At 36.0% G+C, this 14,876-nt stretch overlaps 1 protein-coding gene across 1 annotated transcript; it reads left to right on the top strand.

Moving 5' to 3' along the window:
• The first annotated feature begins 280 nt into the window (after nt 1-280).
• On the top strand, nt 281-5,251 carry LOC117074118 (olfactory receptor 10K1). The gene is made up of 2 exons (XM_033195332.1): nt 281-305; nt 4,098-5,251. Exons 1-2 carry the CDS (start codon nt 281-283, stop codon nt 5,012-5,014), a joined length of 942 nt encoding a protein of 313 aa, XP_033051223.1. The 3' UTR covers nt 5,015-5,251.
• The last annotated feature ends 9,625 nt before the right edge of the window (nt 5,252-14,876 follow it).

Raw genomic sequence — 14,876 nt, 5'->3', positions numbered from 1 at the left:
ATAGATGGAAGAGGTTAGCTCTGTTGATTTGGATGAGAGTTTCTATCTCAAGGCAGCTTCCTTCTCATTTGCTGTTATTTCCTCAGGCTCTGATCTGTGGCTCTGATGCTACTTGTCAGGAGACTCCCAAATACTGAATAGCTGCTTCTCTCTAAATTAGAAGTGAGAGAGCAATGTAAGTACTTACTGACCAGTGGGAACATTGACCTAGTTTGGGGATTTGTGGGGCCTGGACTTGAATGATGAGTAGTGTTTGGGAAAACCTCTCTCTGTGCACCCCATGGAGATCATTGATGGCATTTCTGGTAAGTAGCAGAGTTAAAAAGGAGAATAACAGGCTACCTTTCACTGAAGGTACTAAGAGTGACTGGGAATGACCTTTATAATGCTCTGAATTTGGCCAGGTGTGGTGGCTCACCCCCATAATCCCAACACTTTGGGAGGCCAAGGGGGGCCAATCACCTGAGGTCGGGAGTTTGAGACTAGCCTGACCAACATGGTGAAACCCTGTCTCTACTAAAAATACAAAAATTAGCCAGGCGTGGTGTCATGTGCCTGTAATCCCAGCTACTTGGGAGTCTGAGGCAGGAGAATCACTTGAACCTGGGAGGCAGAGGTTGCAGTGAGCCAAGACCACGCCATTGCACTCCAGCCTGGGCAACAGAGTGAGACTCCGTTTGGAAAAAAAAAAAAAAATCTGAATTGTTCTCGATGATCATATTGGGTCATTCTTACAGCTAGATTTTATTTTCTTTTTTCTTTTACCCTCCTTCCTTCCTTCCTTCCTTCCTTCCTTCCTTCACTTCCTTATTTCCTTCTTTCCTCTCTTCCTTTCTTCCTTATTTCCTTCCTCCCTTCCTTCCTTATTTCCTTCCTCCCTTCCTTCCTTTCTTCCTTCCTCCCTCCCTCCCTCCCTTTCTTCCTTCCTTTCTTCCTTCCTCCTCTACTTCTCTTTTTTGTTCATTGGTGGACTCGTGGATTAAGTGAAACAGATACTGCACTTGTCCCTCATTTCTCACTATTCTGCTTCTCTTTCTGCTGTGTACTCCTGGATGTATGCTTTTAGGTCTAATTGAAATCTAGTACTTAAACTCCATTTTAATGTGACAATCTGGAGAATTTAAAGATTTTTATTTGTATCTAAGAAGCTAAAAATTCCACTCCTTTAATATCTGAAGTTGCCTACATAATTTCTCTCAGTTAACTGATTGATGTTTTCCTTAAAATAAATATTTGTATTTCTTAAAAGTTTTACACGTGAAAAGTCTGTAGATTGCCTTCTTTTGGGGGAACCCAGTACCCTCAAGTACTATGTTTCTATTTAAATCCAGATTACATAAAATCCCAGTGGAGCATCTGAGGAATTAGAAAAACAAAACACTGAAGTACCATCTCCAAGGATCATAGCCTGAATTCTATTCATAGGTTCTAAAATATCACAATTAAGGGGGTTTTGAGATCATCTAACTGGAGAGTCTTTGATTCTCTGAGTAAGAAAGGCTCCTAAGGGTCATACTACTCAGATACTATCTTAGTCAAAACTCCTCTGTAAAATGTTCAGGGATCCTCTTCCTCAGTGCCTCCCATGTATCCCAATAGTTTATTCCATTACTGTTTATGCTATCCCTTAAATTAAAAAAAAAAAAAAAAAAAAAAAAGCTAAATATTGAAGGCAGGTACCTCATCTAAGGTCACATAATACTAGACCTGAAGCCTAACTCTTTTCACATCACCCTAAAGATCTTTCATCTTCATTTTGCTTGAAGGTATTTAGCAGGACGAGAATTTTTGTTTTCCTGGTCTTATGTCTTTCTAACAGTACAGATGACCACACACTATGGTGGTCCCTAATGGCATATTGAGCAGATGGGGGCTGCCTTCTCAGATGCACCATGGAGCTGAATCCATAGATCATAAAAAGGTAATTATATCGATCACACGATTCATTTAGGCTATGCATTTATGTTAATACTATATAAAAATCTACTGGACTAGAATCAGCTGTCCTCATGTGCCTTAGCAAAAATTAATCCAAACAATTCTCTATGATATCAGTTGGATACAGGTACTCCTTCAGAATCAGAGAATTCCACCTTCCGTGGTCTACATTCATTCATCATATTCAGTCGAGTGAGGGCCTAGTGGTAGTTAGAGGTTGATTAGTTGAAAGAAGATTCAAATGGAAGTCTTTTGGGAAAGCAATGAGGCAAGGCTAAGCAATGACCGTAAGTTCAGATTTCCTCATTGTTTTGAATGAATAGGAATTCATTTGTCCAGGAGGAGGTATTATGTAGGGAAACTTTTACCTTTCTGTATATAAAAACATATAACTAATACACACACACACACACTCATACACACAAATATATATGGAGGAATACATTGTATTTACTTTTTCTATGTTTATATATAATAGTAATATCTTTATAGTTATACTAATGTTATTAAAATAAGTAATTATATTAACTAAGTTTAGGACCAGTTTCTAGTAAGTAAGAAAGAAAAAAAAATCATCTCCAAATTCTATGAATAGATATAATGAATTTCAGGAATGTCTGATGAATTAACTTAGGGTTCAGAAAACAAAAAAAAGTTGCTATTGAATAGAAAAGTGGAAAAGTAACAGCAACAAAATTCTGGTAGCAGATGCCAATAATTTCCTAACGCAAAATGATGTAGTAACTTCAGCAGTACATAAATGAAGACTGGATACGAGCAAGATATACTGGATGATTTTCTATCCAGGTAGTGCTTTTTAAATTTATTAGGTTAGGTTATTGAAAAATGTTCCCATGAAAAAAAATTAGGCCTAAGATGACTTTAGAAATAATTTGTTATAGCAGTTTGCAAAATACTTTTAGTGACAGAAGGTTCAAAGAAATCTTATTAACATAACAACATACAAAAGATACAAAGTCTATGGTTTACAGCAGGAGAGGGGAAACTGGCAAAATTCCCAAGTGTGCCATTTTCTCTCACATTCTGTGGCAAGCTCTGTCATTTCTGCAAAACTCTTATTTCTCTGAGTTTCTCCAAGTTATCTTAGCATGGAAAAGTGAAGTGTGTTACAAAATGCCACAAAGTCAATCATCTCTCTTTACCACCTGGTGACTGTTTTCTTCCTGAAAAAATATTTTTTTTTCTTTAGACTAATGTGCTAATATGATTTATATTTATTTATTTATTTATTTTTTATTATTATTTTTTTGAGACATTCTCACTGTGTCACCCAGTCTAGAGTGCAGTGGCGTAATCTTGGCTCACTGCAACCTGCGCCTCCAGGGCTCAAGTTAATCTCATGCCTCAGCTTCCCGAGTAGCTGGGATTACAGGCATGTGCTGCCATACCTGGCTAATTTTTGTACTTTTAGTAAAGACAAGTTTTTGCCATGTTGCCCAGGCTGGTCTTGAACCCCTGGCCTCAAGCAATCCACCCACCTTGGATTCTCAAAGTGCTGGGATTACAGGTGTGAGCCACCACATCCAGCTAATGCAGCTGATGTTATTTTTTGTTTCACTCTTGACTCAATGTTTCAACTTGTGGAACTTCCAATAGTATTTATCATTGTTCTCTTGGAGATATAAAAAGTTCCCAATAAATACATATGTCCTCACACCTTTACTTAGAGATCGTGGAATACTTTCTCTCCTTTCTCATTTCGTGGTTAGATAAACTGAAGTCCACATCATTATGTCTGAACATTATTCATTCTTTCATTCTACATTCTGATCAGCTTCAGGTAGCTGAAGTTAACATTTTTCACTTTGGAGAGTGAGTTGCCTTGGGTTTATAGTGAGTAACAAAAACAATAATCTATATGTTACATTAGAGGAAAAACTATTAGCAAATTTCCTAATCTTTGTACAGAGATAACCTGTTCTTCACATTAGAGAAGGCCTCCAAACTGGCTATCAGTTATTCTTTTGCATATTTTGCCTAATTCTTCTTTTAGCAGACATTTTAATGGGAGAATGAAGAATTTCATCAAATATCTGGAAATGCCTGCCACCTGCAAACTTTGTGTGAAATTTCCCGCACATTTCCACTCTCCTTTCTGAATCCTGGTTTCTACCTCTGTCCCTGACTCTTCCGTGTAGAAGTGCTCTCCGTGGAGCAGGTCAATGAGACTGCAGTGAGAGAGTTCGTATTCCTTGGCTTCTCATCCCTGGCCAGGCTGCTGCAGCTGCTCTTTGTTATCTTCCTGCTCCTCTACCTGTTCACTCTGGGCACCAATGCAATCTTCACTTCCACCGTTGTGCTGGACAGAGCCCTTCATACTCCCATGTACTCCCTCCTTGCCATCCTCTCTTGCTCTGAGACTTGGTACACCCCTGTCATTGTACCCAAGATGCTGGTTGACCTGTTGGCCCAGAAGAAGACCATTTCTTTCCTTGGCTGTGCCATCGAAATGTTTTCCTTCCTCTTCCTTGGCTGCTCTCACTCCTTCCTGCTGGCAGCCATGGGCTATGATCGCTACATGGTCATCTGTAACCCACTGCGCTACTCAGTGCTTGTGGGACATGGGATGTGTATGGGACTAGTGGCCACTGCCTGTGCCTGTGGCTTCACTGTGTCCCTGGTCACCACCTTCCTAGTATTTCATCTGCCCTTCCACTCCTCCAACCAGCTCCATCACTTCTTCTGTGACATCTCCCCCATCCTTAAACTGGAATCTCAGCACTCCGGCCTCAGTCAGCTGGTCATATTCATGCTTGGTGTATTTGCCTTGGTCATTCCTCTGCTACTTATCCTAGTCTCCTACATCTGTATCATCTCTGCCATTCTAAAAATCCCTTCCTCCGTTGGAAGATACAAGACCTTCTCTACCTGTGCCTCCCATCTCATTGTGGTAACTGTTCACTATGGTTATGCTTCTTTCATATACTTAAGGCCCAAGACCAATTACTCTTCAAGGGAAGACACCCTAATATCTGTGTCATATACCATCCTTACCCCATTGTTCAATCCAATGATGTATAGTCTGAGAAATAAGGAATCCAAATCAGCCCTATGAAGAACAATCAGCCAAACTTTATATCCTCTTAATTAAAGAGGCATTTTTTAAACTGCTAATGCTTAGTACATGCCAGGCAAATTGTGTGCTTTTACACATTTTTTTTTCATTTAATTATTCAACTCCACTGTAACATAAGAACATTTTACATGTGAGAGGAATGAGGCTCACAGAAGATAAGACAGTCTGGCTTTCTACTGTCCATGATACTTTAACAAGACTAATCACATACGGGAACAGAGCACTCAGTTCCATAACAAATTTAGTTATATTTTACTGCTTTAAATATTGCTAATTTAAAAACTAATATGAGAGCAAAGATGCATCCGAACTGATGAGAGCTATGTCTCGAAGTAGACAGCCTGGATACATCAGGAAAGAAAAGATGTATCCAAAAAAAAAAAAAAAGAAAAAGAAAAAAAGGAAAAAAAGCAGGAAATCCATCTATCCATACTTTTCTTTTCCTAAAGACAACAGAAAACTTTGGTCCCACACATTCTGCTACAAATCTTGGTGGTCCTTTTTGTCCCGGATTCATTTCCTGAACCTACATATTGAAATATCTTTGCCTTTACTTGGGGTTGTTTTGTTCTTCCTTTGTTCCACTTTATGGTTCTCCTCCTGATGCACATGTATGTCCTTCACATACTAGTTTGTCTTAGCCCCCACATTTGTTCTGAAACACCATACTAATTCACTCTCTTCAAGGAAGCTACTAGCATTGCCTACGTGCTGAAATATCTCAATTCCAAGCAAAGGGCTTGAGTTAAGATTAATAGAAGGCTGGAGTCCTAGAATGACCACAAAACCCATGGAAAACCCTCCAGTGACTCCCTTTGCCATACAAGATAATGCCAAGAGTCCTTCATTGTCATGGATCTATCATCTAGTTTCTGCCTACATTTTCAGTATTATCATTTCTAGTTTTGTTATTCTTCATTTTCTATATGCCTTCTTGTACGCTCTGAAGCTAACCAATTATTTGCTTGTTTCAACACAAATAAATGTGATGAACAAAATAAATGTGGTCTCTGCCCTCATAGACCTTATTGTCTGGTTCAGGATAGTTCCAGTAAACAGAAAAGTGAGGAAAATACTTTACCAGTTTAAGTTGATTCCCTGAAGAAAAAGTGCATGCAGGGGATAGAGGAGAGAATACTAAGATTTAGTATTCTAATTTAGATTGAATGGTATAGGGTTGGTTTCCCAGAGAAACTGACAGTTAGCCTGCATGTAACCTGAAGGGTGAGTAAAAGTCATCAGGTAAAGGGGATATCCTTTTAGACAGAAGAAACAACGTGTACAAAACCCCTGAAGCAAGAACTGGATGAGTTGGAGACAAGCAAAGAAGCCCTGTACAAATCCTGTTTTAAAAATGCTTTTTAATTGACAAGTAAAATTATATATATTTATGGTGTACAACATGATATTTTGATATACATAGGTACTGTAGAATGGCTAAATAAAGTTCATTAACATATACCTTTAGCTCATGTACTTGTTTGTGGTGAGAACACTTACAATCTACAGTTAGCAATTTTCAAGTATATAATACATTATTATTAACTATAGTCACCATGATATGCAATAGAGCTTTTAAAATTATTTCTCTTATCTAAATGAAATTTTGTACCCTTTGACAAACATCTTCAAAACTGTCCCCTCAACTGTTCACCTGATTTCAGCCTATGGTAACCAACATTCTTCTCTCTGCTTTTATGAGTTTTTTAGATTCCACATATGTGTGAGATCATATGGTGTTTGTATTTCTGTGCCTGGTTTATTTCACTTAGTGTAATGTCATCCAGGTTCATCCATGTCATTGCAAACAGGACTTCTTTCTTTACATGGCAGAATAATATTTTATTGTGTATGTATACCACATTTACTTATATTAGGTTGATGCAAAAGTAATTGTGTTTTTTTTTCATTACTTTTAATTGCAAAAACTGCAATAACTTTTGCACCAACCTAATACATTTGTTCATTAATAGACACTTAGGTTGATTCCACACCTTGACTATTGTGAATGATGCTACATAAACATGGGAGTGCAGATGTCTCTTTGACATTCTGATTTTATATCGATATACATCAAGTAGTGGAATTACAAGATCATATGGTAGTTCTATTTTCAGTTTTTTGAGGAACCCCCTTACTGATTTCCATAATGGCTGTACTAATTTACAACTGTCAACAGTGTGTAGGGGTTCCCTTTTCTCCAAATCCTCCCTAACACTTTACATCTTTTGTCTTTTTGATAATAGCCACTCTAACAGGTGTGAGGCGGTATCTCATTGTGGTTTTAATATGCATTTTCTGATGAACAGTGGGGTTGAGCATTTTTTCATCTACCTACTGTCCATTTATATGTCTTGGGAAATGTCTATTCAGATTTTTTGCCCATTTCTAATTGGGTTATTTGTTATTTTACTATTGAGTTTTAAAAATTCTTTACATATTGTGAATGTTAACCCATTATCAGATATATAGTTTGCAAACATTTTCTCTCATTATGTAGGCTGTCTCTTTATTCTTTTGATTGTTACTTTTTCTGTGCAGAAGTTTTTTGGTTTGATGTAATTCCATTTGTCTATTTTGACTTCAATTACCTGAGCTTTTGGGGTATAAATGCTTTTTCTGCTTTCTCTCTGGAATGAATCTGAATTTACTGACAACATGGGTTTATGTATTAAACACATAACCAGTTGTGACCCAGTTCCTTGTATGGTGCCTGGCATAACAGAAATATGTGTTTTATGAATGGCCATGACTGTCCTGCAATTTTATGCCTCCCCAATCTTGCTCTGCCAACTTCATGCCTTATCTTGGTGCATATTAACTCCATCCACCCTAGCAACCAAGCCAAGCACATGGAAGTCGCCTTCACCACTTTGTTTTTTAATCCTCATACCATCAATTGTATCCTATAGATTCCACTGGCTAAAAGTTCCTCAATCACATTCCTTTTCTATTTTTACCTGTCTTCTCTGGATTACAGCAAAAACTTCAAGTCCTGTGGTCCCCAATCCATTCTTCACACTGCTGCCAGGGAAGTCTTAGGGTTGTTGTGATGGTTAAATTAGAAAATATGTGTTAAACATTTAACAACAATTGTTTGGCGTATACTGAGTACTATTTTAATGTTGATTTTTATTATTTTCATCATCATCTTTCTAAAATAAAAATCTAATTAAATAATGTCTCAGGTTATAAAACTTTCAATAGTTCCTAACAGGTTTGAAGGTACATTTTAACTCTTTGTTAAAAATTTTACCAAAGTACTTGTTGTTCCAATAAAACACATTGTTTCGTGCCTCTTTACCTTTACATGCATTTTCCCAAAATTTATGATTTCTTATTATTTGTCTACCCACTACTCAGATTTCAAAACTTCACTCAAGCATAACCACCTCTAAGTAGTTATTAACCTCCATAATGCAATTTATATTTATTTTCCATATTACTTTACAGTGACATATGCAAATCTCTCTTAATGCCCCCATGGAAATGTGCAGCAGTCACTGCTTTATACGTTTCCTCCTCTGGGAGTTAATTTTTTTCTTTTTTCTGTTTTTTTATTTTTATTTTTTTTCTTTTGAGATGGACTCGCACTCTATTGCCGAGGCTGGAGTGCAATAGAGGAATCTTGGCTCACTGCAACCTCCGCCTCCCAGGTTCAAGCAATTCTCTCGCCTCAGCCTCCTGAGTAGCTGGGGTTACAGGCGCCTGCCACCATGCCAGGCTAATTTTTGTATTTTTAGTAGAGATGGGGTTTCACCATGTTGGCCTGGCTGGTCTCGAACTCTTGACCTCAGGTGACCCATCCGCCTCGGCCGCTCAAAGTACTGGGATTAGAGGCGTGGGCTATTGGGCCTGGCAGGAAGGTGAATTTCTTAAGGTAAAAACTACCAATTATTTGAACTCAGATCTCCTAAACATAACATGGTTCATGACTGAAACTAAGCTTTGTAATAAATAAATACATCAATGCTGTCTCTGGGCACTATAACTGAGTTCCTCCACACTCTGCTGCATCTCCCAGATTTGCTCCTTGCTGCTGTCACTGCTGGATCTACCAGCGCCTGTCAGTCCATTGCTCTGCCGTGTCTCAAAATATATTCCTTCCCTTGAAATAGAGGCTTAAGGAGTGAACATTCTTGTCTCCAGTCAAAGGGCAAAAATCAGGAGCTATAGGAGGAAGCCCATGGGAGGTTTTTCTGCTGATTGTGTTTCCAGTAGCTTCTAGATTTTTAATGAGTCACTTCACCAAAGAATATAAAATAGGAAACCAACTAATTTCCTGAGTCTGTTGCATAGTTTATCTATTTGGCAAAAAAGGCTTGAGGAGCATTTTCCCTTTGGATCATAGTTGCTAATTGAGGGAGGGCAGAATGTGTCAGAAGCAATGTGGCCATGGCTCCCTAAGGTGCTAGATAGTAAAACTACCAAGCAGACATTGATGCTAATGTGAACCAGAAAAAAAGCCCGTTAATTATACTCATTAGGGCTGTAGCTGATCCATCCCATACAGAAGAGGCACAATGATCACTGTTCTGGGAAGCGAAGTAGTAAGTCGTTTGTCGCTCTGTTGAAAAATTTTAAGAGACTAGCAGGAAGATGTGTAATATACTGGGAACATGCTAGTTTTGGTGAATTACTTAGACTTTTCCATAAAGGGCCTGGGCCATGATTAAGATATAGGGCAACTGCATTCCTCTGTACCCCAGGATTCATATTTTAAAGAATATGAAACTCTTTCATATTGGAGATTTGGTCTTTATTCCATCGATGGCTTACAGAAATTAAATTATCTAAAATCATAGGACATATTTATGTCATTTCAAAGATGTTAGCTAGTTATGCCTTTTATCTTACATTTAATTCAGAAATTGTTGAGATTTTCTTCGAATTGCAGTCTACAAATACATGACAGCAAAGGATTGCAAGGTGGTAATAGGAAAAGTAGCTGGAAGGGGAGACAAAATAATGCTCAGGTTGAGGTCTTAAGGTCAAGAAAAAAGAACATTAGAGATATTGCAGAATGGTCAAAAAAGGCTGTCCCTGGCACCAGTCTTAAGAAGGAATGAAGGAAGAAAGGAAGGAAATACTTAATTATGGCTTCTTATAATTCTGGGCTACATTTTTAACTTATGCTGTCCATTCATCTTTATAATATCCCATATTACAGAAAAGAAAACTAAGATTCAGGAGCATTAATTTATTTGCTCAAAGAAAATGCTGAAATAAGAAGGTGAATTCCATCTCTAGTGTTTCTTCATAACATAAATTTTTATATAGCTTCCTTGATCACTCGCTGGAAGTATCTTTACCAACTAAATGAAAAATACCTACAAATTAGTTGCAATGATTTATTTAGGTATTAATTTGTTTAATTACAATTTTGTCAGATTTTGAATTTGTTGTTGCTAGAAACTCTGATGCTGATGTGGTTAGAGAGATGTATATAAATATTTGGTGCATGGTACAGAAACTTTTGTCAGATGAACAACATAGTTGTTCTAAGACTTCTAAGAGCTTAAATTGTACCAGGTTAGAATGAGCATTATATAGAATGATCTAAAATGTAAGAAGTCCGAGAATGTATGTTTCACAAGGGTACAGATCTTTGCTTTGTTCACTGTTGTATCTCAAACATCAAACAAGGTGTCTCAGGTTTAGTAATGTATACGATAAATAGTTTTTAAATTGAAATAGTGCTTGGAAACCTGACTTACAGGGAAGTGATTTGAAAGATTAGAGGATCTGCCCTAACACAGGAAAAGCCATTGTTGTTATAAGACATGGCTCTTTGCATGTTCAGTAAACTATGAAGTTCCATATGATTAAAACATTGGGATAAAATATGGGAACTGGAATAATGTTTGCAGTGTTGTGAGAGATCTAACAGCCTTTTTCCTTGTCTTTCCTTCCCTTTTTCTTCCCTTTCTTTCCTTCCCTTTCTCTCCCTTTTTCCTTCCTTTCCCCTCCCTTTCTTTCCTTCCCTTTCCCTCCCTTTCTTTTTCCTTCCTTCCTTCCTTCTTCTTCCTTCCTTCCTTCCTTCCTTCCTTCCTTCCTTCCTTCCTTCCTTCCTTCCTTCCTTCCTTCCTTCTTCTTTCTTTCTTCTTTCTCTTTCTCTCTTTCTTCTTCTTTCTTTCCCTCTTTCTTTCTTTTCTTTCTTCTTTCTTCTTTCTTCTTCTTTCTTTCTTCTTCTTTCTTCTTCTTTCTTCTTTCTTCTTCTTTCTTCTTTCTTTCCCTCTTTCTTTCTTTTCTTTCTTCTTCTTCTTTCTTTCCCTCTTTCTTTCTTTTCTTTCTTCTTCTTTCTTCTTTCTTTCTTCTTTCTTTCTGTCGTCTGTTCTTTCTCTCTTTCTTTTCTTTCTTCTTTCTCTTTCTCTCTTTCTCTCTTTTTTCTTTCTTCTTTCTTTCCCTCTTTCTTTTCTTTTTCTTTCTTTCTTCTTTCTTTCTGTCGTCTGTTCTTTCTCTCTTTCTTTTCTTTTCTTTCTTTCTTTCTCTCTTTTTTCTTTCTTCTTTTCTTTTCTTTCTTTCCTCTTTCTTTTCTTTTTCTTTCTTTTAAGAAAATTGGAATTTTACAATGTTTGCAGGGATTATTATAGGGTTCCGAGTAAGAAGGTACTTGGTTAAATGTAAATTTAAATTTCTCTGTGATTGCCTCTTCTTCTGAGTGGAACTGTTTCAACACCCACCTTACCATTTATTTTCCTATCCTCTCCCATCTTCTCCCAGCTGTTCTTCATGTTTGCAATGCCATGCCTCCCATTCTCAGGCCCCTCTATCTCTGCCGCCCAAATCACTCTGGAAAATAATCTCCTCCAATTGCCCTTCCCAAGTCAACAGGAGTGGAGGTAAAAATGAAACATAAAATGAAACAAAACAATACCCTATAGCTTCCTACTTTGAATAAATTTGTTTCTTCTAATTTCTCCCTTCAGGCTGGATACAAGAGAGGAAAGGCAAACAAAAATAAAGAGTGTCATAAGGTATTTATTCATTTTTAAGAAATAAAGATTCTCTTCAGATTCCATAGTTCTGGCTCTAGAGAGGAATCGGTCATATGGAAAACACCAGATATGGGTTACAGGGGGCCTGGAGAGAAAAAGAAATTTCATTCTCCAATGAAGATGTTATGAATCAGTTGGTCAGCCCATTGAGTGTGTATTCTATTTTCATAGTTCTGTCTGCAAGAAAAAGTACAAATATAGTTTAATTGACACCTAGTATGCATGTGCACATACACAAATTGAAATAAAATGTTCACTTTAAATAAGGGCTATTCAGATTGGGCATGTTTTATCCTAATCTTCTCTTCTTATATCTGCTCTCCATTTAAATTTAAAAACTGCTGGGGTTGACCACTAATTTGATTCTATAAACTCAGTGATGTTTTGAAACTCATCAAGTTTCAAAATTACTGTCTTAAAACATATTTGTCTATAAGAGAAAGGGACCAGTAAAAAAAGAATAATAGTAAAGAAAATAACACCACTAAATAGAGCACTTCTTATGTAGCAGGTGTTGTTCTCAGCACTTTACATAAATTAATACATTTAATATTAATCACAGCCTGTTTCATAGGTGAGACAACTACAATATAGTGAGGTTAAATAAATCGTCTAAGGTTACAGTCACCCAATGGGTGAACTGGGACCCAAAGCCAAGTTACCTTCCTCTAGATTCCATACTATCATTCAATGCACAATGATATTGCCTTTCTTAAAACAAATAGTATTAGTTTGTGATATGATTTTCAATTTTTCCTTATTAAAAATACATTTTTACATATAAATCTCTATGGGCAACTTTTAAGAAATAGATTATTGGAATAAATTAGATAAATATATTCAAGGATGTTGATATATTTTGCTAAATTTCTTGGCATAAACAAAACTAAATTATAATGTTATTAGTAAAATTTTTGTTACTAGTCATATAACACCACCACAGCTAATTTGATGAGTCTCTATTTGAAATACACTTCAAGTTAAAATATGTTTTTAACATAATTTTTTTTGTTTGATGCATTCTATTTCTATTTTATAAAACTGTATGCTTATATCTGTTTTCTTCTTCAAAGTTTGTTATTTTCTCCATCAACTTGTAATAAACTTTTTATTAATATTAACATTTGAAGAATATTTTTGGTAGTTTTCCACATGTTTGCTTTCTATTATTTCTAATTGTGTCTTTTTTGTAAATAAATTTTTTATTTTGTACAAATTGTTGCTTAATACTCCTTGATAATATTTCATTATTGTTTAAGTTTAGCTTTTCAAATTTTCTGTCCAGTAATACAATGTTTCCTAATCCTTTATTTTTTTGTATTTTTTTGTATTTTATTAACATATAAATTTTAAACATATGTGCTGAAAATTTAAACTGATATTTAAATTGTATTAAAGATGTATTTAGTAAGTTACTATTATATGTCAGAAAGAGTTTAGATGGCATTGAGATATTTTATACTTTAAAAATCATTAAATTTGTGTTTAGGTAAAGAATTAAGGTATAAACTTTCTTCTGATAACTGCTTTAAATTTAACCCATATAGTCTAATATATAGAGCTGACATTATTTTCTAGAACTTATTTTATTTTACATTGTATTTTCCCTTTGATCCAACACTTGTTTAATAGTATTTTCAAATTATTATATGGAAGAGTTTTCAAAAATATGATTTTCATATGATTTTATTTTTATTGTTACTGATCAATGGTTTTGCTCAAATGTACAGATAGGTTTGCTAAATTTTTTTAAAAAATTAAATTAAAATATTTAAAGTAGGCCATGCCCAGTGGCTCACGCCTGTAATCCCAGCATTTTGGGAGGCCGAAGTGGGCAGATCATGAGGTCAGGGGATCGAGACCATCCTGGCTAGCACGGTGAAACCCCATCTCTACCAAAAATACAAAAAATTAGCTGGGCGTGGTGGTGGGTCCCTGTAGTCCCAGCTACTTGGGACGCTGAGGCAGGAGAATTGCTTGAACCCGGGAGGCGGAGTTTGTAGTGAGCCGAGATCATGCCACTGCACTCCAGCCTGGGTGACAGAGCAAGACTCCATCTCAAAAAATAAAATAAAATAAAATAAAATAAAATAATTAAACTTAAAAAATTAATGTTTTAATTAATACGTCTTTAAATATGTAGGATAAATGTGTAAGATACGTTTTAGTCTTTACTGTTTTTGATCAATGTTTATGAGCACTTTGATAGTCATGAATATGAATAAGATGAAAGGGTGATGGATCATCTCAATGTATAGATACAAGTCTTTTATTTCATAGCATTCTGACTGGTGTGAAATGGTATCTCATTGTGGTTATGATTTACATTTCTCTGATGATTATTGATGATGGGAATTTTTCATGAGCTTCATGGCTGCTTGTATGTCTTATTTTGAGATGTGTCTGTTCATATCCTTTGCACATTTTAAAATGGGGTTTATTGTTTTTTGCTTGACTTGTTTAAGATTCTTAAAGATTCTGAATATTAGGCCTTTGTCTGATGCATAGTTTGAATATTTTCTCCCATTCTGTCAGTTGTCTGGTTCAATATATGAAAATCAATAAATGTAATTTATGACATAAACAATTAGAAATGAAATTCATATGATCATCTCAATAGATGCTGAAATTTTTCAATAAAATCTAACATCCCTTCATGATAAAAACCCTCAACAGACTAGGCTTTGAGGAACATATATCAAAATAATAAGAGCCATCTATGACAAGTCCACAGCCAACATCATATTCAACAAGCAAATCCTGGAACTATTCTTGAGAACTGAAACAACATAAGGATACCCATTCTTACCACTCCTATTCAAGACAAGAGAAAGAAATAAAAG

The sequence above is a fragment of the Trachypithecus francoisi genome, unplaced genomic scaffold (assembly GCF_009764315.1).
Source record: "Trachypithecus francoisi isolate TF-2019V2 unplaced genomic scaffold, Tfra_2.0 Lachesis_group5, whole genome shotgun sequence".
NCBI lineage: Eukaryota > Metazoa > Chordata > Mammalia > Primates > Cercopithecidae > Trachypithecus > Trachypithecus francoisi.
This window is presented reverse-complemented; position numbering and strand designations above follow the sequence as displayed.

What these genes read in the sequence shown, in the direction of transcription:
- LOC117074118 (XM_033195332.1), top strand. Translation starts at nt 281, where the DNA reads ATGGAGATCATTGATGGCATTTCTG. An exon ending in GATCATTGATGGCATTTCTG is followed by an intron (nt 306 to 4,097) that starts GTAAGTAGCAGA and finishes TCTTCCGTGTAG; the next exon opens with AAGTGCTCTCCGTGGAGCAG.